Source organism: Salmo salar, chromosome 17, assembly GCF_965601325.2.
Source record: "Salmo salar chromosome 17, fSalSal1, whole genome shotgun sequence".
In the NCBI taxonomy this organism is placed as follows: domain Eukaryota; kingdom Metazoa; phylum Chordata; class Actinopteri; order Salmoniformes; family Salmonidae; genus Salmo; species Salmo salar.
This window is the reverse complement of record NC_138307.1, coordinates 28,503,166-28,528,436: the sequence shown is the minus strand read 5'-3', so window position 1 is coordinate 28,528,436 and position 25,271 is coordinate 28,503,166. Positions and strand designations below refer to the sequence as shown.

The window sequence follows — 25,271 nt, the reverse complement described above, 5'->3', positions numbered from 1 at the left end:
CTAGAGCAAATAAATATTGGATAACTTTTCAGTTAGTTAGAAAACTATTTCACTTGCTCTCCTCTATATATCTACCACAAGCCTGTAGGTCTACCATCTCGAAATTCCTCATGCATATTATAAAGTAACTCAACGAATAGTTGTAAAGTAGGCTAGCTAATATTAGGAAAAAGATACATGCTCTGTACAGAATTCCTAGGCGCTTGGCTTGCAACTAATTAATGTAACACGTGGCAAACGTTGATGACGATGTTACCATGGTTACCAAGAATTTCCGACTGGACCAGTGATCCTCCCGTTCAAATAAAAGCCATATAGTTTGCCAACGTCCTACTAACAATTTTGGTAAGTTGAAGTAACGCTTTCACGAAGGAATTTTATGATAATGAAAGTTCCCTAAGTTAACACACTTCGTCATGGCTCAATTATTGCAACTTGACAGTAATAGCTAACAAGCTAGCTAGCTGGGGGCCTCTGGCCAGTTTGTTCATTGGCACTGACAGTGGCACTTAACTTTGTTATGATGGAAACTATTATTCGTTTTCTGGATGGAAATGATAAAGAAATACTGTTCATTCAAAGATTACATGTCCGTGCAACTATATCTTCTTATTTCTGAATGAATACAGATAAAGTGGATCTGAAATGGACATCAATGATGTAGTAGTCCAGAAGCTTCACACATAGAGAAGAACACAGTTCTCCTATACTATCAGAGTAATAGCTGGTGATCAAGAGGTAAGTGTCATTTATGTTTTACAGAATGGTATCTTCCACATTGCTATGGTTATTAGAGAATTGACATTGACCTCAATGACCGTACAGGTGAATGAAGACACTGGAGCCAGAGCCAAGATGGCAGCCATGGCAAGAAACATCTCCAAGGACTGGTCCTACCTCTATGAGAGGCTCTTCTCCAAGCTGTCCGATGAGGGCTTCCACGACATGTGGAGCATTGGTGGCTTTCTCGTAGTATTCATCTTCTGCACCATCGTCATCACCCTGACTCTAGCTGTCATATTCAGCTGGTGCTGTGGCTGGTGCTTCGAACAGCCGATCCTGGGGTCCAGCAAGATCAGTGTTCTGCTCTCACCACCAGAACTGTCCAGACAGAAGTCGATGCAGACACAGACACACAGTTTATCGAAACAGAGCCTGTCCAGACAGATATACACCTCAAGGTGTGTGATGGATCCAAAGCATCCCATAGAGTCAGTTCGGAATCCTGAGTCTGTGCCCGATGTGCAAAAGACTGAGAAAAGCAGCAAGAACAAGAAGCTTAAAGCTGGATCTGTGAAAGTAAAGCGTAAAATCCAGCCTGCATCCAGGATTGTGAGGAACAGAGATGTACCAGTATAGCTTCGGCCTACCAGACCAAATCTGCTGTTGTATCTATGTGTCTGACTGACCTCTGTGACAGCCTCATTAGATGTTTCAAGTAAAGCCTTTCAATTCCAAGTTTTATGAGTCATCTGTACAGGATACACATGGTATACACCATCCAATGAAACGCTTACTTGCATTTTTGGTTTCCCTACCAAAACGATTTTCGGGAAATCAGTGTTTTGGAAATACATAAGGTTAGGCTTATATGTAGTTGTTGTAGACATTTAGAGTCAAACACAACATTATTAGCAGGGGCCTGTCATTGATTTGCGCAAAAGACACATTTAAATGAAAAGGAGTCTCCGCACACTCAGGATCAATGCACAACTTTCTATTTATTTAGGCTGAGCATTCGGTCGTCAGACCTTCATCAGTGGATAAGACACAGGAATCAACAACCAGGGTTGTGTAGGTTACTTTCTACATGTAATTTATTACAGTTACTAGTCACCTATCCAACACTGTAATTAGTCATGTAACTTTTGGATTACCCAAACTCAGTAATGTAATCTGATTACTTTCAGATACTTTTGGATTCATTTCACCATTAGAAGAAGACTAAAAAGATCCATCAAACGCATTTGGTATGTCATCATAGTGGTCTCTGATTGGTGGTCATCATTTGGTGTGTCATCATAGTGGTCTCTGATTGGTGGTCATCATTTGGTGTGTCATCATAGTGGTCTCTGATTGGTGGTCATCATTTGGTGTGTCATCATAGTGGTCTCTGATTGGTGGTCATCATTTGGTGTGTCATCACTTGCCAGACTCACTCAGGTGGAACAAACTTAAACTTGCTCCTTTTTTCAATGCTGAATTTAATGACCTTGAGAAAACAGTATCTGTAATCTCATTACAATATTTTAGCTGGTTACGTAACTGATTACAGTTACAGTTTTTTTGTAATCAGTTACTCCCCAACTCTGTCAACAACAATGAGTATGTCATTACTTTGCTGTCTACTTCTAAACCTTTCAAGATGATAAGATGTTTTTTATCTAGGAAAATCTTGTTCAAACCACAGACTTTTATTTGGGATCACACTCAAAAGATTGGTCACACTCATCACTTTCGCCTGTATTTCTGAAATAGGACACAAGGAGGCAGCATTTAGCTACTCTTGATCATTTCAACACCATGTTGTAGTTAGTAGGCCGAAGTAGGCTGTGTTTTGGACTCCCCCTGCTGGTTAAAAGCTACAATTACATTTCACAGAATCTTCATCCCTCCACCGCACATCAACCTCTTCCAAAGAGCCCATATTCCTAAATGGTTTCAGATTCGGAGTGCTGGTCGAGGATCAGTTTTGACCTGATCCTAGATCTGAGATTATGAATACTGGCCGAGGACTCCTGGAATACCAGAGAGAGTGAAACATTTCTGGGAAATAGAGATGGGAAGCTAGCTGGCAATACTGAACTCATTCATTTCACTCTAAAAGAGTGTGAACTATTATACAAAATCCACACTTTTTGTTGGTATTTTTCGCTCAAGACAAAATGCGTCCGAACCTTGCCAAACGTTCCGAACACTGAATACACCCCTTCAGTCGTGACGTAGCACGTGACACACCGTTCTTCCGGTACAACAAGGAAGAGTAGAATCGAAGAGATGTGATACCGCTAGCTAGCTAATAATGTAGCTATTGTTTCGCTGTGTATCTACATGAATATATTTGACCTGTTACAATGTCAGGATCACCAGATACACGCAGTTTGGTTTCTGCGTCATCCCAGCTCAATTTAATGGAAATAGATACGGTGAGTGGGACTGTCGCGCTTATGGCTGTTTCTCAACAGTTTCTGGTTTTCTTGATAGACTTGGTGGAGGTGGTAGCGATTAGATAGCTAAACCTAGCATTTTTTGGGGGATAGATGCACTAAATATGAGAGTTTGTTTGTGCAAGTTGTAGCTAGCATTAGTATTATTTTACTGGTTGTCAAATGTATAGCTTGCTAGTGGGTAACTTTGTTGTCCTTTAGCCTAGCACTGCCATGTCTCTGCTCCCATTAAAGATCGCTAGAACCATAGACTTAGGTAGAATAGTAATATAATGAGATGTCTATGGCGAGATAGACTTCATTGTGCTGAACACATATTGCATACCTTATCTATTCTCCTCAGATCGATGATAAAGAGTTTGACATTCCCCAAGTTGACACCCCGCCTACCCTGGAGAGCATCCTGAATGAGGTAACTCTCATCTTTCAGTAACTATACCTATTCTGTTTCACATGCTGCAGGAATCTGACAGCTTCTAGCTCCCTGACTTCTTACAGAACAACACAATGTTCTGTTAGGAAGTCAACACAGCGGGGTAGCCAGCCCTACATCATATCTGGGCTAACAGTTGTGATTCTTCCGTCTCCTGTTTTAGCCTGAGGATGAGGAGGAGCCCTTCATCCTGGAGGACACGTGTCTGCTGAACACAGAGAACATCGATGCCCACTCCTGTGAGACCTCCTCATTGGCCAGCTCCGACAGCGGAGACCGCACACACCTCAAACGGTAGCCAACACACACACACACACACTCTCAGCTATGTCTTACTATACTTGTGAGGACTTTTTGGGAACCAACAATTGATTCCCATTGAAAATATAATTTTCCCTAAGCCTAACCTTATACCTAAGCCTAACCTTATACTTAAGCCTAACCTTATACCTAAGCCTAACCTTATACCTAAGCCTAAAATAGCCTTTTTACAAGTGAGGACCGGCAAAATGTCCTCACTTCTCTGAATTTTAGTTGGTTTACTATTATTGTGAGGACTTCTGGTACTCACAAGTATGGTAAAATGTGTACACACACACACACACACACAGTTTTGTATTGCTATCCTTGTGGGGACCAAAGAATTGATTCCCAATCCAAAATCATTTTTTCCCTAACACTAAATGTAACCTTAACCTAACTCCTAATGGGCATGTTGTGAGACCCTTCTGTGATGTGCTGTATTCAGCAGGTTACATTATGCATTACAGGTACAGTTCACTCTGACATTTGTCGTCACAACTGAGATTCAAACCTAACTGTGTGTGTGTGTGTGTGTGTGTGTGTGTGTGTGTGTGTGTGTGTGTGTGTGTGTGTGTGTGTGTGTGTGTGTGTGTGTGTGTGTGTGTGTGTGTGTGTGTGTGTGTGTGTGTGTGTGTGTGTGTGTGTGTGTGTGTGTGTGTGTGTGTGTGTGTGTGTGTGTGTGTGTGTGTGTGTGTGTAGGAAGCGGAAGACAGTGGAGCTCAGCACTACAGTCCATGGCTCTGTGCTCCGACACAGCATCCTGAAAGGCATCTCTGCTCAGATAGTCTCAGCCGCTGTGAGTAACACACACACACAACCAACACCACACACAACCAACACAACACAACACCTCACACACATACACAACCAACACCACACACAACCAACACAACACCACACACACATACACAACCAACAGTACGCACACCAACCAACACCACACACAACCAACACAACACAACACAACACAACACCACACACAACCAACACAACACAACACCACACACAACCAACACAACCAACACCACACACACATACACAACCGACACAACACAACACCACACACACATACACAACCAACACCACACACAACCAACACAACACAACACCACACACAACCAACACAACACAACACCACACACAACCAACACAACACAACACCACACACACATACACAACCAACACAACACAACACCACACACACATACACAACCAACACCACACACAACCAACACAACACAACACCACACACATACACAACCAACAGTACGCACAACCAACACCACCACGCACAACCAACACCACCACGCACAACCAACACCACCACGCACAACCAACACCACCACGCACAACACAACACCACCACGCACAACCAACACCACCACGCACAACCACCACGCACAACCAACACCACCACGCACAACCAACACCACCACGCACAACCAACACCACCACGCACAACCAACACCACCACGCACAACCAACACCACCACGCACAACCAACACCACCACGCACAACCACCACGCACAACCAACACCACCACGCACAACCAACAACACCAACACCACCACGCACAACCAACACCACCACGCACAACCAACACCACCACGCACAACCAACACCACCACGCACAACCAACACCACCACGCACAACCAACACCACCACGCACAACCAACACCACCACGCACAACCAACACCACCACGCACAACCAACACCACACCACCACGCACAACCAACACCACCACGCACAACCAACACCACCACGCACAACCAACACCACCACGCACAACCAACACAACACAACACCACACACATACACAACCAACAGTACGCACAACCAACACAACACAACACCACACACATACACAACCAACAGTACGCACAACCAACACAACACAACACCACACACATACACAACCAACAGTACGCACAACCAACACCACCACGCACAACCAACACAACACAACACCACACACATACACAACCAACAGTACGCACAACCAACACCACCACGCACAACCAACACCACCACGCACAACCAACACCACCACGCACAACCAACACCACCACGCACAACCAACACCACCACGCACAACCAACACCACCACGCACAACCAACACCACCACGCACAACCAACACCACCACGCACAACCACACCACACCCACCAACCCACCACGCACAACCAACACCACCACGCACAACCAACACCACCACGCACAACCAACACCACCACGCACAACCAACACCACCACGCACAACCAACACCACCACGCACAACCAACACCACCACGCACAACCAACACCACCACGCACAACCACCACGCACAACCAACACCACACCACACGCACAACCAACACGCACAACCAACACCACCACGCACAACCAACACCACCACGCACAACCAACACCACCACGCACAACCAACACCACCACGCACAACCAACACCACCACGCACAACCAACACCACCACACACAACCAACAGCACGCACAACCAACACCACCACGCACAACCAACACGCACAACCAACACGCACAACCAACACCACCACGCACAACCAACACCACCACGCACAACCAACACCACCACGCACAACCAACACCACCACGCACAACCAACACCACCACGCACAACCAACACCACCACGCACAACCAACACCACCACGCACAACCAACACCACCACGCACAACCAACACCACCACGCACAACCAACACCACCACGCACAACCAACACCACCACGCACAACCAACACCACCACGCACAACCAACACCACCACGCACAACCAACACCACCACGCACAACCAACACGCACAACCAACACCACCACGCACAACCAACACAACACCACACACATACACAACCAACAGTACGCACAACCAACACCACCACGCACAACCAACACCACCACGCACAACCACCACGCACAACCAACACCACCACGCACAACCAACACCACCACGCACAACCAACACCACCACGCACAACCAACACCACCACGCACAACCAACACGCACAACCAACACCACCACGCACAACCAACACCACCACGCACAACCAACACCACCACGCACAACCACACACGCACAACCAACACCACCACGCACAACCAACACCACCACGCACAACCAACACCACCACGCACAACCAACACCACCACGCACAACCAACACCACCACGCACAACCAACACCACCACGCACAACCAACACCACCACGCACAACCAACACCACCACGCACAACCAACACCACCACGCACAACCAACACGCACAACCAACACCACACGCACAACCAACACCACCACGCACAACCAACACCACCACGCACAACCAACACCACCACGCACAACCAACACACACACACCACACCAACCAACACAACACCACGCACACAACCAACCACACACACACAAGCAACACAACACAACACCACACACAGACACAACCAACACACACACACCACACACACAACACACCAACACGCACAACCAACACCACCACGCACAACCAACACACCAACACAACCAACACCACACACACAACACACCACACGCACAACCAACACCACCACGCACAACCAACACCACCACGCACAACCAACACCACCACGCACAACCAACACCACCACGCACAACCAACACCACCACGCACAACCAACACGCACAACCAACACGCACAACCAACACCACCACGCACAACCAACACCACCACGCACAACCAACACCACCACGCACAACCAACACCACCACGCACAACCAACACCACCACGCACAACCAACACCACCACGCACAACCAACACCACCACGCACAACCAACACGCACAACCAACACCACCACGCACAACCAACACACACCACACACAACCAACCAACAGTACGCACAACCAACACCACCACGCACAACCAACACCACCACGCACAACCACCACGCACAACCAACACGCACAACCAACACGCACAACCAACACGCACAACCAACACCACCACGCACAACCAACACCACCACGCACAACCAACACCACCACGCACAACCAACACCACCACGCACAACCAACACCACCACGCACAACCAACACCACCACGCACAACCAACACCACCACGCACAACCAACACCACACACAACCAACCACCAGACGCACAACCAACACCACCACGCACAACCAACACCACCACGCACAACCAACACCACCACGCACAACCAACACCACCACGCACAACCAACACCACCACGCACAACCAACACCACCACGCACAACCAACACCACCACGCACAACCAACACCACCACGCACAACCAACACCACCACGCACAACCAACACCACCACGCACAACCAACACCACCACGCACAACCAACACCACCACGCACAACCAACACCACCACGCACAACCAACACCACCACGCACAACCAACACGCACAACCAACACCACCACGCACAACCAACACACACCACACCAACACCACCACGCACAACCAACACCACCACGCACAACACAACCAACACCACGCACAACCAACACCACCACGCACAACCAACACCACCACGCACAACCAACACCACACACAGCACAACCAACACGCACAACCAACACCACCACGCACAACCAACACCACCACGCACAACCAACACCACCACGCACAACCAACACCACCACGCACAACCAACACCACCACGCACAACCAACACCACCACGCACAACCAACACCACCACGCACAACCAACACCACCACGCACAACCAACACGCACACACGCACACCACCACCACGCACAACCAACACAACACCACACACATACACAACCAACAGTACGCACAACCAACACCACCACGCACAACCAACACCACCACGCACAACACAACACCACCACGCACAACCAACACCACCACGCACAACCAACACCACCACGCACAACCAACACCACCACGCACAACCAACACCACCACGCACAACCAACACCACCACGCACAACACAACACCACCACGCACAACACAACACCACCACGCACAACCAACACCACCACGCACAACCAACACCACCACGCACAACCACCACGCACAACCAACACCACCACGCACAACCAACACGCACAACCAACACCACCACGCACAACCAACACCACCACGCACAACCAACACCACCACGCACAACCAACACCACCACGCACAACCAACACCACCACGCACAACCAACACCACCACGCACAACCAACACCACCACGCACAACCACCACGCACAACCAACACCACCACGCACAACCACCACGACACACACCACACACCACCACGCACAACCAACACCACCACGCACAACCACCACACACAACACAACACCACACACATACACAACCAACAGTACGCACAACCAACACCACCACGCACAACCAACACCACCACGCACAACCAACACCACCACGCACAACCAACACCACCACGCACAACCAACACCACCACGCACAACCAACACCACCACGCACAACCAACACCACCACGCACAACCAACACGCACAACCAACACCACCACGCACAACCAACACGCACAACCAACACCACCACGCACAACCAACACAACACCACACACATACACAACCAACAGTACGCACAACCAACACCACCACGCACAACCAACACCACCACGCACAACCAACACCACCACGCACAACCACCACGCACAACCAACACCACCACGCACAACCAACACCACCACGCACAACCAACACCACCACGCACAACCAACACGCACAACCAACACGCACAACCAACACGCACAACCACCACGCACAACCAACACCACCACGCACAACCAACACCACCACGCACAACCAACACCACCACGCACAACCAACACCACCACGCACAACCAACACCACCACGCACAACCAACACCACCACGCACAACCACCACGCACAACCAACACGCACAACCAACACGCACAACCAACACCACCACGCACAACCAACACCACCACGCACAACCAACACCACCACGCACAACCAACACCACCACGCACAACCAACACCACCACGCACAACCAACACCACCACGCACAACCAACACGCACAACCAACACCACCACGCACAACCACCACGCACAACCACACCACCACGCACAACCAACACCACCACGCACAACCAACACAACACAACACCACACACAACACAACCAACAGTACGCACAACCAACACCACCACGCACAACCAACACCACCACGCACAACCAACACCACCACGCACAACCAACACCACCACGCACAACCAACACCACCACGCACAACCAACACCACCACGCACAACCAACACCACCACGCACAACCAACACCACACACGCACAACCAACACGCACAACCAACACCACCACGCACAACCAACACAACACAACACCACACACTACACAACCAACAGTACGCACAACCAACACCACCACGCACAACCAACACCACCACGCACAACCAACACGCACAACCACCACGCACAACCAACACCACCACGCACAACCAACACCACCACGCACAACCAACACCACCACGCACAACCAACACGCACAACCAACACCACCACGCACAACCAACACCACCACGCACAACCAACACCACCACGCACAACCACCACCACCACGCACAACCAACACGCACAACCACCACGCACAACCAACACCACCACGCACAACCAACACCACCACGCACAACCAACACCACCACGCACAACCAACACCACCACGCACAACCAACACCACCACGCACAACCAACACCACCACGCACAACCACCACGCACAACCAACACGCACAACCAACACGCACAACCAACACCACCACGCACAACCAACACCACCACGCACAACCAACACCACCACGCACAACCAACACCACCACGCACAACCAACACCACCACGCACAACCAACACGCACAACCAACACCACCACGCACAACCAACACCACCACGCACAACCAACACCACCACGCACAACCAACACAACACAACACCACAGCACAACCAACACAACACCACACACAACCAACACCACCACGCACAACCAACACCACCACGCACAACCACACGCACAACCAACACCACCACGCACAACCAACACGCACAACCAACACCACCACGCACAACCAACACGCACAACCAACACCACCACGCACAACCAACACAACACCACACACATACACAACCAACCACCACGCACAACCAACACCACCACGCACAACCAACACCACCACGCACAACCAACACCACCACGCACAACCAACACCACCACGCACAACCAACACCACCACGCACAACCAACACCACACGCACAACCAACACCACCACGCACAACCAACACCACCACGCACAACCAACACCACCACGCACAACACAACACCACACACATACCAACCAACAGTACGCACAACCAACACCACCACGCACAACCAACACGCACAACCAACACGCACAACCAACACCACCACGCACAACCAACACCACCACGCACAACCAACACCACCACGCACAACCAACACCACCACGCACAACCAACACCACCACGCACAACCAACACAACACAACACCACACACATACACAACCAACAGTACGCACAACCAACACCACCACGCACAACCAACACCACCACGCACAACCAACACCACCACGCACAACCAACACCACCACGCACAACCAACACCACCACGCACAACCAACACCACCACGCACAACCAACACCACCACGCACAACCAACACCACCACGCACAACCAACACCACCACGCACAACCAACACCACCACGCACAACCAACACCACCACGCACAACCAACACGCACAACCAACACCACCACGCACAACCAACACAACACCACACACATACACAACCAACAGCACGCACAACCAACACCACCACGCACAACCAACACCACCACGCACAACCAACACGCACAACCAACACGCACAACCAACACCACCACGCACAACCAACACCACCACGCACAACCAACACCACCACGCAACACCACCACGCACAACCACCACGCACAACCAACACCACCACGCACAACCAACACCACCACGCACAACCAACACAACACAACACCACACACAACACAACCACCACCACGCACAACCAACACCACCACGCACAACCAACACCACCACGCACAACCAACACCACCACGCACAACCAACACCACCACGCACAACCAACACCACCACGCACAACCAACACCACCACGCACAACCACCACGCACAACCACCACGCACAACCACCACGCACAACCAACACCACCACGCACAACCAACACCACCACGCACAACCAACACCACCACGCACAACCAACACCACCACGCACAACCACCACGCACAACCAACACCACCACGCACAACCACCACGCACAACCAACACCACCACGCACAACCAACACACGCACAACCAACACCACCACGCACAACCAACACAACACAACACCACACACATACACAACCAACAGTACGCACAACCAACACCACCACGCACAACCAACACCACCACGCACAACCAACACCACCACGCACAACCAACACCACCACGCACAACCAACACCACCACGCACAACCAACACCACCACGCACAACCAACACCACCACGCACAACCAACACCCACCACGCACAACCAACACCACCACGCACAACCAACACCACCACGCACAACCAACACCACCACGCACAACCAACACGCACAACCAACACGCACAACCAACACCACCACGCACAACCAACACCACCACGCACAACCAACACCACAAACACAGCTTTCAATTTGTACATTTTGTCATGCATCACTGAAATGTACTTTTTCCTTCCTTGTTCTTCAGGACAAAGTAGATGCTGGACTGCCAACTGCAGTAGTAAGTATCATTATCACATACTATACTGCAGTGCTGCTTTCACCCTTTCTAGACTGTTCTCTAGTTAAATGTCTTCTCTCTGTTTCTAGACTGGTCCTGTTCTCTCTGTTTCTAGACTGGTCCTGTTCTCTCTGTTTCTAGACTGGTCCTGTTCTCTCTGTTTCTAGACTGGTCCTGTTCTCTCTGTTTCTAGACTGGTCCTGTTCTCTCTGTTTCTAGACTGGTCCTGTTCTCTCTGTTTCTAGACTGGTCCTGTTCTCTCTGTTTCTAGACTGGTCCTGTTCTCTCTGTTTCTAGACTGGTCCTGTTCTCTCTGTTTCTAGACTGGTCCTGTTCTATAGTTAAATATCTTCTCTCTGTTTCTAGACTGTCTCCGGTGTGATCGTAGTGGGAACGTCTCATGGCCTGGCTCTAGTGTTTGGTAAGTCCTTAACATATCAGTGATTAGTACTACAGTCATATAGTCATTGACATGATCCAGTGCAATGCATGGTTAAGGACAAGGTAGTAACTAACTAAGTTGAGGTTGTGTGAACTATGAATTCAACTGAAGATTGTTATATATTTAGTTGGTTGTTTTCTCTCTGTCTGTCTGGGCTAACTCTGAATGGACAGGAAAAGGTACATTCCGCCAATAGTTCTCTCTGTCTTTCTCTCTCTGTCTGTCTTTCTCTCTCTGTCTCTCTCTCTGTCTCTCTCTCTCTGTCTCTCTCTCTCTGTCTGTCTCTGTCTCTGTCTCTCTCTCTTTCTCTGTCTCTCTGTACAGTCATATTGTAAACATTGTGCTCTCTGTCTCCCTGTACTAGAGGTCGACCGATTAATCGGAATGGCCGATTAATTAGGGCCGATTTCAAGTTTTCATAACAATCGGTAATCTGTATTTTTGGATGCCGATTAAAAAAAAAACGAACTAAAATTTTATACAAATTTTATTTATTTTTTACACGTTGTTTTAAATAGGCAAGTCAGATTAAGAACACATTCTTATTTTCAATGACGGCCTAGGAACGGGGGTTAACTGCCTTGTTCAGGGGCAGAACAACAGATTTTTACCTTGTCACCTCGGGGATTCGTTTTTGCAACCTTCCGGTTACTAGTCCAACGCTCTAACCACCTGCCTTACATTGCACTCCACGAGGAGCCTGCGTGGCAGGCTGACTACCTGTTACGCGAGGGCAGCAAGAAGCCAAGGTAAGTTGCTAGCTAGTATTAAAGTGATCGTTTTTTATAAGATAAATCTTAACATAATCACTAGTTAACTACACATGGATGATGATATTACTAGTTTAACTAGCTTGTCCTGCATTGCATATAATCGATGTGGTGCCTGTTCATTTCTCATTGAATCACAGCCTACTTCGACAAACGGGTGATGATTAAACAAGCGCATTCGCGAAAAAAGCACTGTCGTTGCACCAATGTACCTAACCATAAACATCAATGCCTTTCTTTAAAATCAATACACACGTATATATTTTTAAACCTGCATATTTAGTTAATATTGCCTGCTAACATGAATTTCTTATAACTAGGGGAGTTGTGTCACTTCTCTTGCGTTCCGTACAAGCAGTCAGGGTATATACAGCTGTTTGGGCCGCCTGGCTCGTTGCGAACTGTGTGAAGTCCATTTATTCCTAACAAAGGCTGTAATTAATTTGCCAGAATTGTACATAATTATGACATACCATTGAAGGTTGTGCAATGTAACAGCAATATTTAGACCTGTTAGATAAAATACGGAACGGTTCCGTATTTCACAGAAAAAATAAACGTTTTGTTTTCGAAATTATTGTTTCCAGATTTGACCATATTAATGACCTAAGGCTCGTATTCCTGTGTGTTATTATGTTATAATTAAGTCTATGATTTGATAGAGCAGTCTGACTGAGCGGTGGTAGGCACCAGCATGCTCGTAAGCATTCATTCAAACAGCACTTTCGTGCGTTTTGCCAGCAGCTCTTTGCTGTGCTTCAAGCATTGCGCTGTTTATGACTTCAAGCCTGTCAACTCCCGAGATTAGGCTGGTGTAACCGATGTGAAATGGCTAGCTAGTTAGCCGTGTGCGCGCTAATAGCGTTTCAAACGTCACTCGCTCTGAGACTTGGAGTAGTTGTTCCCCTTCCTCTACGTGGGTAACGCTGCTTCGAGGGTGGCTGTTGTCGATGTGTTCCTGGTTCGAGCCCAGGTAGGAGCGAGGAGAGGGACGGAAGCTATACTGTTACAGGCACTTTAGTATTGCCAGTGTAAGAACATCCAATAGTCAAAGGTATATGAAATACAAATCGTATAGAGAGAAAAAGTCCTATAATTCCTATAATAACTACAACCTAAAACTTCTTACCTGGGAATATTGAAGACTCATGTTAAAAGGAACCACCAGCTTTCATATGTTCTCATGTTCTGAACAAGGAACTTAAACGTTAGCTTTTTTACATGGCACATATTGCACTTTTACTTTCTTCTCCAACACTTTGTTTTTGCATTATTTAAACCAAATTGAACATGTTTCATTATTTATTTGAGGCTAAATTGATAGTATTTATGTATTATATTAAGTTAAAATAAGTGTTCATTCAGTGATGTTGTAATTATCATTATTACAAATAAAAAAATCGGCCGATTAATCGGTATCGGCTTTTTTTGGTCCTCCAATAACCAGTATCGGTATCAGCGTTGAAAAATCATAATCGGTCGACCTCTACTCTGTACAGTCATATTGTAGACATTGCCGTCTCTCTGTACAGTCATATTGTAGACATTGGTCTCTCTGTACAGTCATATTGTACACATTGGTCTCAACATCAGCATGTTAACATATTGTCTGCACATGCTATTTAATTTCTCCAACTGGTTTTTGAATAAGGTTGTTTGTCTGTGTGTCATTCATCCGGTTGGTTCAGACATGTGTTGTTGTATTTAGTGTGGTTGTCATTCATCCGGTTGGTTCAGACATGTGTTGTTGTATTTAGTGTGGTTGTCATTCATCCGGCTGGTTCAGACATGTGTTGTTGTATTTAGTGTGGTTGTCATTCATCTGGCTGGTTCAGACATGTGTTGTTGTATTTAGTGTGGTTGTCATTCATCCGGCTGGTTCAGACATGTGTTGTTGTATTTAGTGTGGTTGTCATTCATCCGGTTGGTTCAGACATGTGTTGTTGTATTTAGTGTGGTTGTCATTCATCTGGCTGGTTCAGACATGTGTTGTTGTATTTAGTGTGGTTGTCATTCATCCGGCTGGTTCAGACATGTGTTGTTGTATTTAGTGTGGTTGTCATTCATCCGGCTGGTTCAGACATGTGTTGTTGTATTTAGTGTGGTTGTCATTCATCCGGCTGGTTCAGACATGTGTTGTTGTATTTAGTGTGGTTGTCATTCATCCGGCTGGTTCAGACATGTGTTGTTGTATTTAGTGTGGTTGTCATTCATCCGGTTGGTTCAGACATGTGTTGTTGTATTTAGTGTGGTTGTCATTCATCTGGCTGGTTCAGACATGTGTTGTTGTATTTAGTGTGGTTGTCATTCATCTGGCTGGTTCAGACATGTGTTGTTGTATTTAGTGTGGTTGTCATTCATCCGGCTGGTTCAGACATGTGTTGTTGTATTTAGTGTGGTTGTCATTCATCCGGCTGGTTCAGACATGTGTTGTTGTATTTAGTGTGGTTGTCATTCATCCGGTTGGTTCAGACCTGTGTTGTTGTATTTAGTGTGGTTGTCATTCATCTGGCTGGTTCAGACATGTGTTGTTGTATTTAGTGTGGTTGTCATTCATCCGGTTGGTTCAGACATGTGTTGTTGTATTTAGTGTGGTTGTCATTCATCCGGTTGGTTCAGACATGTGTTGTTGTATTTAGTGTGGTTGTCATTCATCTGGCTGGTTCAGACATGTGTTGTTGTATTTAGTGTGGTTGTCATTCATCCGGCTGGTTCAGACATGTGTTGTTGTATTTAGTGTGGTTGTCATTCATCTGGCTGGTTCAGACATGTGTTGTTGTATTTAGTGTGGTTGTCATTCATCCGGTTGGTTCAGACATGTGTTGTTGTATTTAGTGTGGTTGTCATTCATCTGGCTGGTTCAGACATGTGTTGTTGTATTTAGTGTGGTTGTCATTCATCCGGCTGGTTCAGACATGTGTTGTTGTATTTAGTGTGGTTGTCATTCATCTGGCTGGTTCAGACATGTGTTGTTGTATTTAGTGTGGTTGTCATTCACTACTGTGTGGAGCGTGTTTTTGGTTTGATTTATGCTGTAAGCAGAAAATGTGTTTTGACAAATCTCCATATGTTTTCTAAAGACTGACTGTCCCAGTGTCACTGCTGTTGTTCTATGACAGTACAAGAGTTAAGAGTGGCCTCTCCCATAGTGCTTGGCTCCACAGTGTGTTGCCTGATGGGTAATGCGGTTTATTTCAGATCTGAACCAGGCTCTCCGTTTGTGCTTGGGAAGCACGGCGACAGGGGCGGAGTATGGAGCCGTCTCCGCCCTCAGCATCAACCACCACTGCACCCGCCTGCTCTGTGGCTTCGCCAAGGGACATATCACCATGTGGGATCTGGCCAATGGGAAGCTTCTGCGAAGCATTACGGACGCTCACCCACCCGGCACCGCCGTCTTACATGTCAAGGTAGTCTGGCAGTAAAAGTCAACTTGAATGGAAATGTGTCTTCTGCTCAGATGGTCTCTATTGAGCTCCTCTGTTGTCCCTCTCTCTCTCTCTCAGTTCACTGATGACCCTACGCTGGCAGTGTGCAACGACAGTGGTGGCTCTGTGTTTGAGCTGGCTTTCAGGTAATACTCATTTGTCTCCTCAGAGATTGTGTGTGTGTGTGATGCTACCTGCAGTGACCTGCAGGGGGCAGTATTGCTCTGCACACAGTGGGAGTGATGTACTGGTTGACTGCAGTCCCTGCGGACACTGTGGGCGGGGGGGTTCAGGGCCATGAAATATTGTGTGGATGAAGGGCGGGTGGGTGGCGTGCGGGTTGAATAAAGGGAAAACATTGCATCAAAAAATCCATAAATGTCTTACTAGTTTGCATATCTATAGGCTACATACAGTTTTTTCTTTCATTGTGTTTATCTGGCATTAGTGTGTAAGCCTAACTGTTAGGGCCAAATAGAGTACAACAACATGAAGGTTTTATCTACAACTGCACTCTGGTGAACATAGTGTAGGTGGATATTTAAACCAATTGGTCCAAATTGAGGCAAACATGACGTTCTGCAGAACGTCAAAATAAAGAACAATATTACACAGTAGCAACCAAACCGCTACCAAATACAAAACACATCAACACTATAACAGGCTATAACAGGCTATAACAGACTATAACAGGCTATAACAGGCCCAGTCTATAACAGGCTATAACAGGCCCAGTCTATAACAGGCTATAACAGGCCCAGTCTATAACAGGCTATAACAGGCCCAGTCTATAACAGGCTATAACAGTCTATAACAGGCCCAGTCTATAACAGGCTATAACAGGCCCAGTCTATAACAGTCTATAACAGGCCCAGTCTATAACAGGCCCAGTCTATAACAGGCCCAGTCTATAACAGGCTATAACAGGCCCAGTCTATAACAGGCCCAGTCTATAACAGGCCCAGTCTATAACAGGCCCAGTCTATAACAGGCCCAGTCTATAACAGGCTATAACAGGCCCAGTCTATAACAGGCCCAGTCTATAACAGGCCTATAACAGGCTATAACAGGCCCAGTCTATAACAGGCTATAACAGGCCCAGTCTATAACAGGCCCAGTCTATAACAGGCTATAACAGGCCCGTATAACAGGCCCAGTCTATAACAGACTATAACAGGCCCAGTCTATAACAGACTATAACAGGCCCAGTCTATAACAGCTATAACAGGCTATAACAGCCCAGTCTATAACAGGCTATAACAGGCCCAGTCTATAACAGACTATAACAGGCCCAGTCTATAACAGGCTATAACAGGCCCAGACTATAACAGAGCTATAACAGGCTATAACAGGCCCAGTCTATAACAGACTATAACAGGCCCAGTCTATAACAGACTATAACAGACTATAACAGGCTATAACAGTCTATAACAGGCCCAGACTATAACAGACTATAACAGGCCCAGTCTATAACAGACTATAACAGACTATAACAGGCCCAGTCTATAACAGACTATAACAGGCCCAGACTATAACAGACTATAACAGGCCCAGTCTATAACAGACTATAACAGGCCCAGACTATAACAGACTATAACAGGCCCAGTCTATAACAGGCTATAACAGGCCCAGACTATAACAGACTATAACAGGCCCAGTCTATAACAGGCTATAACAGGCCCAGACTATAACAGACTATAACAGGCCCAGACTATAACAGGCTATAACAGGCCCAGACTATAACAGACTATAACAGGCCCAGTCTATAACAGACTATAACAGGCCCAGTCTATAACAGACTATAACAGGCCCAGACTATAACAGACTATAACAGGCCCAGTCTATAACAGGCTATAACAGGCCCAGACTATAACAGGCTATAACAGGCCCAGTCTATAACAGACTATAACAGGCCCAGTCTATAACAGACTATAACAGGCCCAGTCTATAACAGGCTATAACAGGCCCAGTCTATAACAGACTATAACAGGCCCAGTCTATAACAGACTATAACAGGCCCAGACTATAACAGGCTATAACAGGCCCAGTCGTATAACAGGCTATAACAGGCCCAGTCTATAACAGGCTATAACAGGCCCAGTCTATAACAGGCTATAACAGGCCCAGTCTATAACAGGCTATAACAGGCCCAGTCTATAACAGGCTATAACAGGCCCAGTCTATAACAGGCTATAACAGGCCCAGTCTATAACGGCTATAACAGGCCCGTCTATAACAGGCTATAACAGGCCCAGTCTATAACAGGCTATAACAGGCCCAGTCTATAACAGGCTATAACAGGCCCAGTCTATAACAGGCTATAACAGGCCCAGTCTATAACAGGCTATAACAGGCCCAGTCTATAACAGGCTATAACAGGCCCAGTCTATAACAGACTATAACAGGCCCAGACTATAACAGTCTATAACAGACTATAACAGGCCCAGTCTATAACAGGCTATAACAGGCCCAGTCTATAACAGACTATAACAGGCCCAGACTATAACAGGCCCCAGTCTATAACAGACTATAACAGGCCCAGTCTATAACAGACTATAACAGGCCCAGTCTATAACAGACTATAACAGGCCCAGTCTATAACAGACTATAACAGGCCCAGACTATAACAGACTATAACAGGCCCAGTCTATAACAGGCCCAGTCTATAACAGGCTATAACAGGCCCAGTCTATAACAGGCTATAACAGGCCCAGTCTATAACAGGCTATAACAGGCCCAGTCTATAACAGGCTATAACAGGCCCAGTCTATAACAGGCCCAGTCTATAACAGGCCCAGTCTATAACAGGCTATAACAGGCCCAGTCTATAACAGGCTATAACAGGCCCAGTCTATAACAGACTATAACAGGCCCAGATCTATAACAGGCCCAGTCTATAACAGGCTATAACAGGCCCAGTCTATAACAGGCTATAACAGGCCCAGTCTATAACAGGCTATAACAGGCCCAGTCTATAACAGGCTATAACAGGCCCAGTCTATAACAGGCTATAACAGGCCCAGTCTATAACAGACTATAACAGGCCCAGTCTATAACAGACTATAACAGACTATAACAGGCCCAGTCTATAACAGGCCCCGTCTATAACAGGCTATAACAGGCCCAGTCTATAACAGGCTATAACAGGCCCAGTCTATAACAGGCTATAACAGGCCCAGTCTATAACAGGCTATAACAGGCCCAGTCTATAACAGGCCCAGACTATAACAGACTATAACAGGCCCAGTCTATAACAGACTATAACAGGCCCAGTCTATAACAGGCCCCGTCTATAACAGACTATAACAGGCCCAGTCTATAACAGACTATAACAGGCCCAGTCTATAACAGGCTATAACAGGCCCAGTCTATAACAGACTATAACAGGCCCAGTCTATAACAGACTATAACAGGCCCAGTCTATAACAGACTATAACAGGCCCAGTCTATAACAGGCCCAGTCTATAACAGACTATAACAGGCCCAGTCTATAACAGACTATAACAGGCCCAGTCTATAACAGGCTATAACAGGCCCAGTCTATAACAGACTATAACAGGCCCAGACTATAACAGGCCCAGTCTATAACAGACTATAACAGACTATAACAGGCCCAGTCTATAACAGACTATAGCAGGCCCAGTCTATAACAGACTATAGCAGGCCCAGTCTATAACAGACTATAACAGGCCCAGTCTATAACAGACTATAACAGGCCCAGACTATAACAGACTATAACAGACTATAACAGGCCCAGTCTATAACAGACTATAACAGGCCCAGTCTATAACAGACTATAACAGGCCCAGTCTATAACTGGCCCAGTCTATAGCAGGCCCAGTCTATAACAGACTATAGCAGGCCCAGTCTATAACAGACTATAGCAGGCCCAGTCTATAACAGACTATAGCAGGCCCAGTCTATAACAGACTATAACAGGCCCAGTCTATAACAGACTATAACAGGCCCAGACTATAACAGACTATAACAGACTATAACAGGCCCAGTCTATAACAGACTATAACAGGCCCAGTCTATAACAGACTATAACAGGGCCAGTCTATAACTGGCCCAGTCTATAACAGACTATAACAGGCCCAGTCTATAACAGACTATAACAGGGCCAGTCTATAACAGACTATAACAGGCCCAGTCTATAACAGACTATAACAGGCCCCGTCTATAACAGACTATAACAGGCCCCGTCTATAACAGACTATAACAGGCCCAGTCTATAACAGGCCCAGTCTATAACAGACTATAACAGGCCCAGTCTATAACAGACTATAACAGGCCCAGTCTATAACAGACTATAACAGGCCACGTCTACAACAGACTATAACAGGCCCAGACTATAACAGACTATAACAGGCCCAGTCTATAACAGACTATAGCAGGCCCAGTCTATAACAGACTATAACAGGCCCAGTCTATAACAGACTATAACAGGCCCAGTCTATAACAGACTATAACAGGCCCAGTCTATAACAGGCCCAGTCTATAACAGACTATAACAGGCCCAGTCTATAACAGACTATAACAGGCCCAGTCTATAACAGACTATAACAGGCCCAGTCTATAACAGACTATAACAGGCCCAGTCTATAACAGACTATAACAGGCCCAGTCTATAACAGGCCCAGTCTATAACAGACTATAACAGGCCCAGTCTATAACAGACTATAACAGGCCCAGTCTATAACAGACTATAACAGGCCCAGTCTATAACAGACTATAACAGGCCCAGTCTATAACAGACTATAACAGGCCCAGTCTATAACAGGCCCAGTCTATAACAGACTATAACAGGCCCAGTCTATAACAGGCCCAGACTATAACAGACTATAACAGGCCCACTCTATAACAGACTATAACAGGCCCAGTCTATAACAGACTATAACAGGCCAAGTCTATAACAGACTATGACAGGCCCAGACTATAACAGACTATAACAGACTATAACAGGCCCAGTCTATAACAGACTATAACAGGCCCAGTCTATAACAGACTATAACAGGGCCAGTCTATAACTGGCCCAGTCTATAACAGACTATAACAGGCCCAGTCTATAACAGACTATAACAGGCCCAGTCTATAACAGACTATAACAGGGCCAGTCTATAACAGACTATAACAGGCCCCGTCTATAACAGACTATAACAGGCCCCGTCTATAACAGACTATAACAGGCCCAGTCTATAACAGGCCCAGTCTATAACAGACTATAACAGGCCCAGTCTATAACAGACTATAACAGGCCCAGTCTATAACAGACTATAACAGGCCCAGACTATAACAGACTATAACAGGCCCAGTCTATAACAGACTATAGCAGGCCCAGTCTATAACAGACTATAGCAGGCCCAGTCTATAACAGACTATAACAGGCCCAGTCTATAACAGGCCCAGTCTATAACAGACTATAACAGGCCCAGTCTATAACAGACTATAACAGGCCCAGTCTATAACAGACTATAACAGGCCCAGTCTATAACAGACTATAACAGGCCCAGTCTATAACAGACTATAACAGGCCCAGTCTATAACAGACTATAACAGGCCCAGTCTATAACAGACTATAACAGGCCCAGTCTATAACAGACTATAACAGGCCCAGTCTATAACAGGCCCAGTCTATAACAGACTATAACAGGCCCAGTCTATAACAGGCCCAGACTGTAACAGACTATAACAGGCCCAGTCTATAACAGGCCCAGACTATAACAGACTATAACAGGCCCACTCTATAACAGACTAAAACAGGCCCAGACTATAACAGGCCCAGTCTATAACAGACTATAACAGGCCCAGACTATAACAGGCCCAGTCTATAACAGGCCCAGTCTATAACAGACTATAACAGGCCCAGTCTATAACAGGCCCAGTCTATAACAGACTATAGCAGGCCCAGTCTATAACAGACTATAGCAGGCCCAGTCTATAACAGACTATAACAGGCCAAGTCTATAACAGACTATAACAGGCCCAGACTATAACAGACTATAACAGACTATAACAGGCCCAGTCTATAACAAACTATAAAAGGCCCAGTCTATAACAGACTATAACAGGCCCAGTCTATAACTGGCCCAGTCTATAACAGGCCCAGTCTATAACAGACTATAGCAGGCCCAGTCTATAACAGGCCCAGTCTATAACAGACTATAGCAGGCCCAGTCTGTAACAGACTATAGCAGGCCCAGTCTGTAACAGACTATACCAGGCCCAGTCTGTAACAGACTATAGCAGGCCCAGTCTGTAACAGACTATAGCAGGCCCAGTCTGTAACAGGCTATAGCAGGCCCAGTCTATAACGGACTATAGCATGCCCAGACTATAACGGACTATAACAGGCCCAGACTATAACGGACTATAACAGACTATAACAGTCTATAACAGACTATAACAGGCCCAGTCTATAACAGACTATAACAGGCCCAGTCTATAACAGACTATAACAGGCCCAGTCTATAACAGACTATAACAGGCCCAGTCTATAACAGACTATAACAGGCCCAGTCTATAACAGACTATAACAGGCCCAGTCTATAACAGGCCCAGTCTATAACAGTCTATAACAGACTATAACAGGCCCAGTCTATAACAGGCCCAGTCTATAACAGACTATAACAGGCCCAGACTATAACAGACTATAGCAGGCCCAGTCTATAACAGACTATAACAGGCCCCGTCTATAACAGACTATAACAGGCCCAGTCTATAACAGTCTATAACATACTATAACAGGCCCAGTCTATAACAGACTATAACAGTCCCAGTCTATAACAGACTATAACAGTCCCAGTCTATAACAGACTATAACAGGCCCCGTCTATAACAGGCCCCGTCTATAACAGACTATAACAGGCCCAGTCTATAACAGACTATAACAGGCCCAGTCTGTAACAGACTATAACAGGCCCAGACTATAACAGACTATAACAGGCCCAGTCTATAACAGACTATTACAGGCCCAGTCTATAACAGACTATAACAGGCCCAGTCTATAACAGACTATAACAGGCCCAGTCTATAACAGACTATAACAGTCCCAGTCTATAACAGACTATAACAGGCCCAGTCTATAACAGACTATAGCAGGCCCAGTCTATAACAGACTATAGCAGGCCCAGTCTATAACAGACTATAGCAGGCCCAGTCTGTAACAGACTATAGCAGGCCCAGTCTGTAACAGACTATAGCAGGCCCAGTCTGTAACAGACTATAGCAGGCCCAGTCTGTAACAGACTATAGCAGGCCCTGTCTATAACAGACTATAGCATGCCCAGTCTATAACGGACTATAACAGGCCCAGACTATAACGGACTATAACAGGCCCAGACTATAACGGACTATAACAGGCCCAGACTATAACGGACTATAACAGGCCCAGTCTATAACGGACTATAACAGGCCCAGTCTATAACGGACTATAACAGGCCCAGACTATAACGGACTATAACAGGCCCCGTCTATAACAGACTATAACAGGCCCCGTCTATAACAGACTATAACAGGCCCAGTCTATAACAGACTATAACAGGGCCAGTCTATAACTGGCCCAGTCTATAACAGACTATAACTGGCCCAGTCTATAACAGACTATAACAGGCCCAGTCTATAACAGACTATAACAGGCCCAGTCTATAACAGACTATAACAGGCCCAGTCTATAACAGACTATAACAGGCCCCGTCTATAACAGACTATAACAGGCCCCGTCTATAACAGACTATAACAGGCCCAGTCTATAACAGACTATAACAGGCCCAGTCTATAACAGACTATAACAGGCCCAGTCTATAACAGGCCCAGTCTATAACAGACTATAACAGGCCCAGTCTATAACAGACTATA

General features: G+C 46.9%; 1 protein-coding gene and 1 long non-coding RNA gene across 7 annotated transcripts in view; both read left to right on the top strand.

Moving 5' to 3' along the window:
- Nucleotides 1–258: 258 nt before the first annotated feature.
- On the top strand, nt 259–1,440 carry LOC123728202 (uncharacterized). The gene is made up of 3 exons (XR_006760076.2): nt 259–345; nt 630–738; nt 826–1,440. It is a non-coding gene; the product is annotated as an uncharacterized LOC123728202 (long non-coding RNA).
- Nucleotides 1,441–2,942: 1,502 nt separating this feature from the next.
- Nucleotides 2,943–25,271, top strand: part of vps8 (VPS8 subunit of CORVET complex) — a 194,367-nt gene continuing 172,038 nt past the window's right edge. For 4 of the 6 annotated variants that reach the window (XM_082963732.1, XM_082963730.1, XM_082963731.1 and 1 more), the window contains exons 1-8: nt 2,943–3,146; nt 3,511–3,579; nt 3,764–3,894; nt 4,603–4,699; nt 12,742–12,774; nt 13,141–13,195; nt 17,185–17,396; nt 17,493–17,560. In XM_082963732.1, the coding sequence (XP_082819858.1) occupies nt 3,075–3,146; nt 3,511–3,579; nt 3,764–3,894; nt 4,603–4,699; nt 12,742–12,774; nt 13,141–13,195; nt 17,185–17,396; nt 17,493–17,560 (737 nt within the window). In that variant the 5' untranslated portion in view covers nt 2,943–3,074. The remainder of the gene's footprint in view (nt 3,147–3,510; nt 3,580–3,763; nt 3,895–4,602; nt 4,700–12,741; nt 12,775–13,140; nt 13,196–17,184; nt 17,397–17,492; nt 17,561–25,271) is intronic. The other 2 variants (XM_082963734.1, XM_082963733.1) reach the window with 1 other exon arrangement.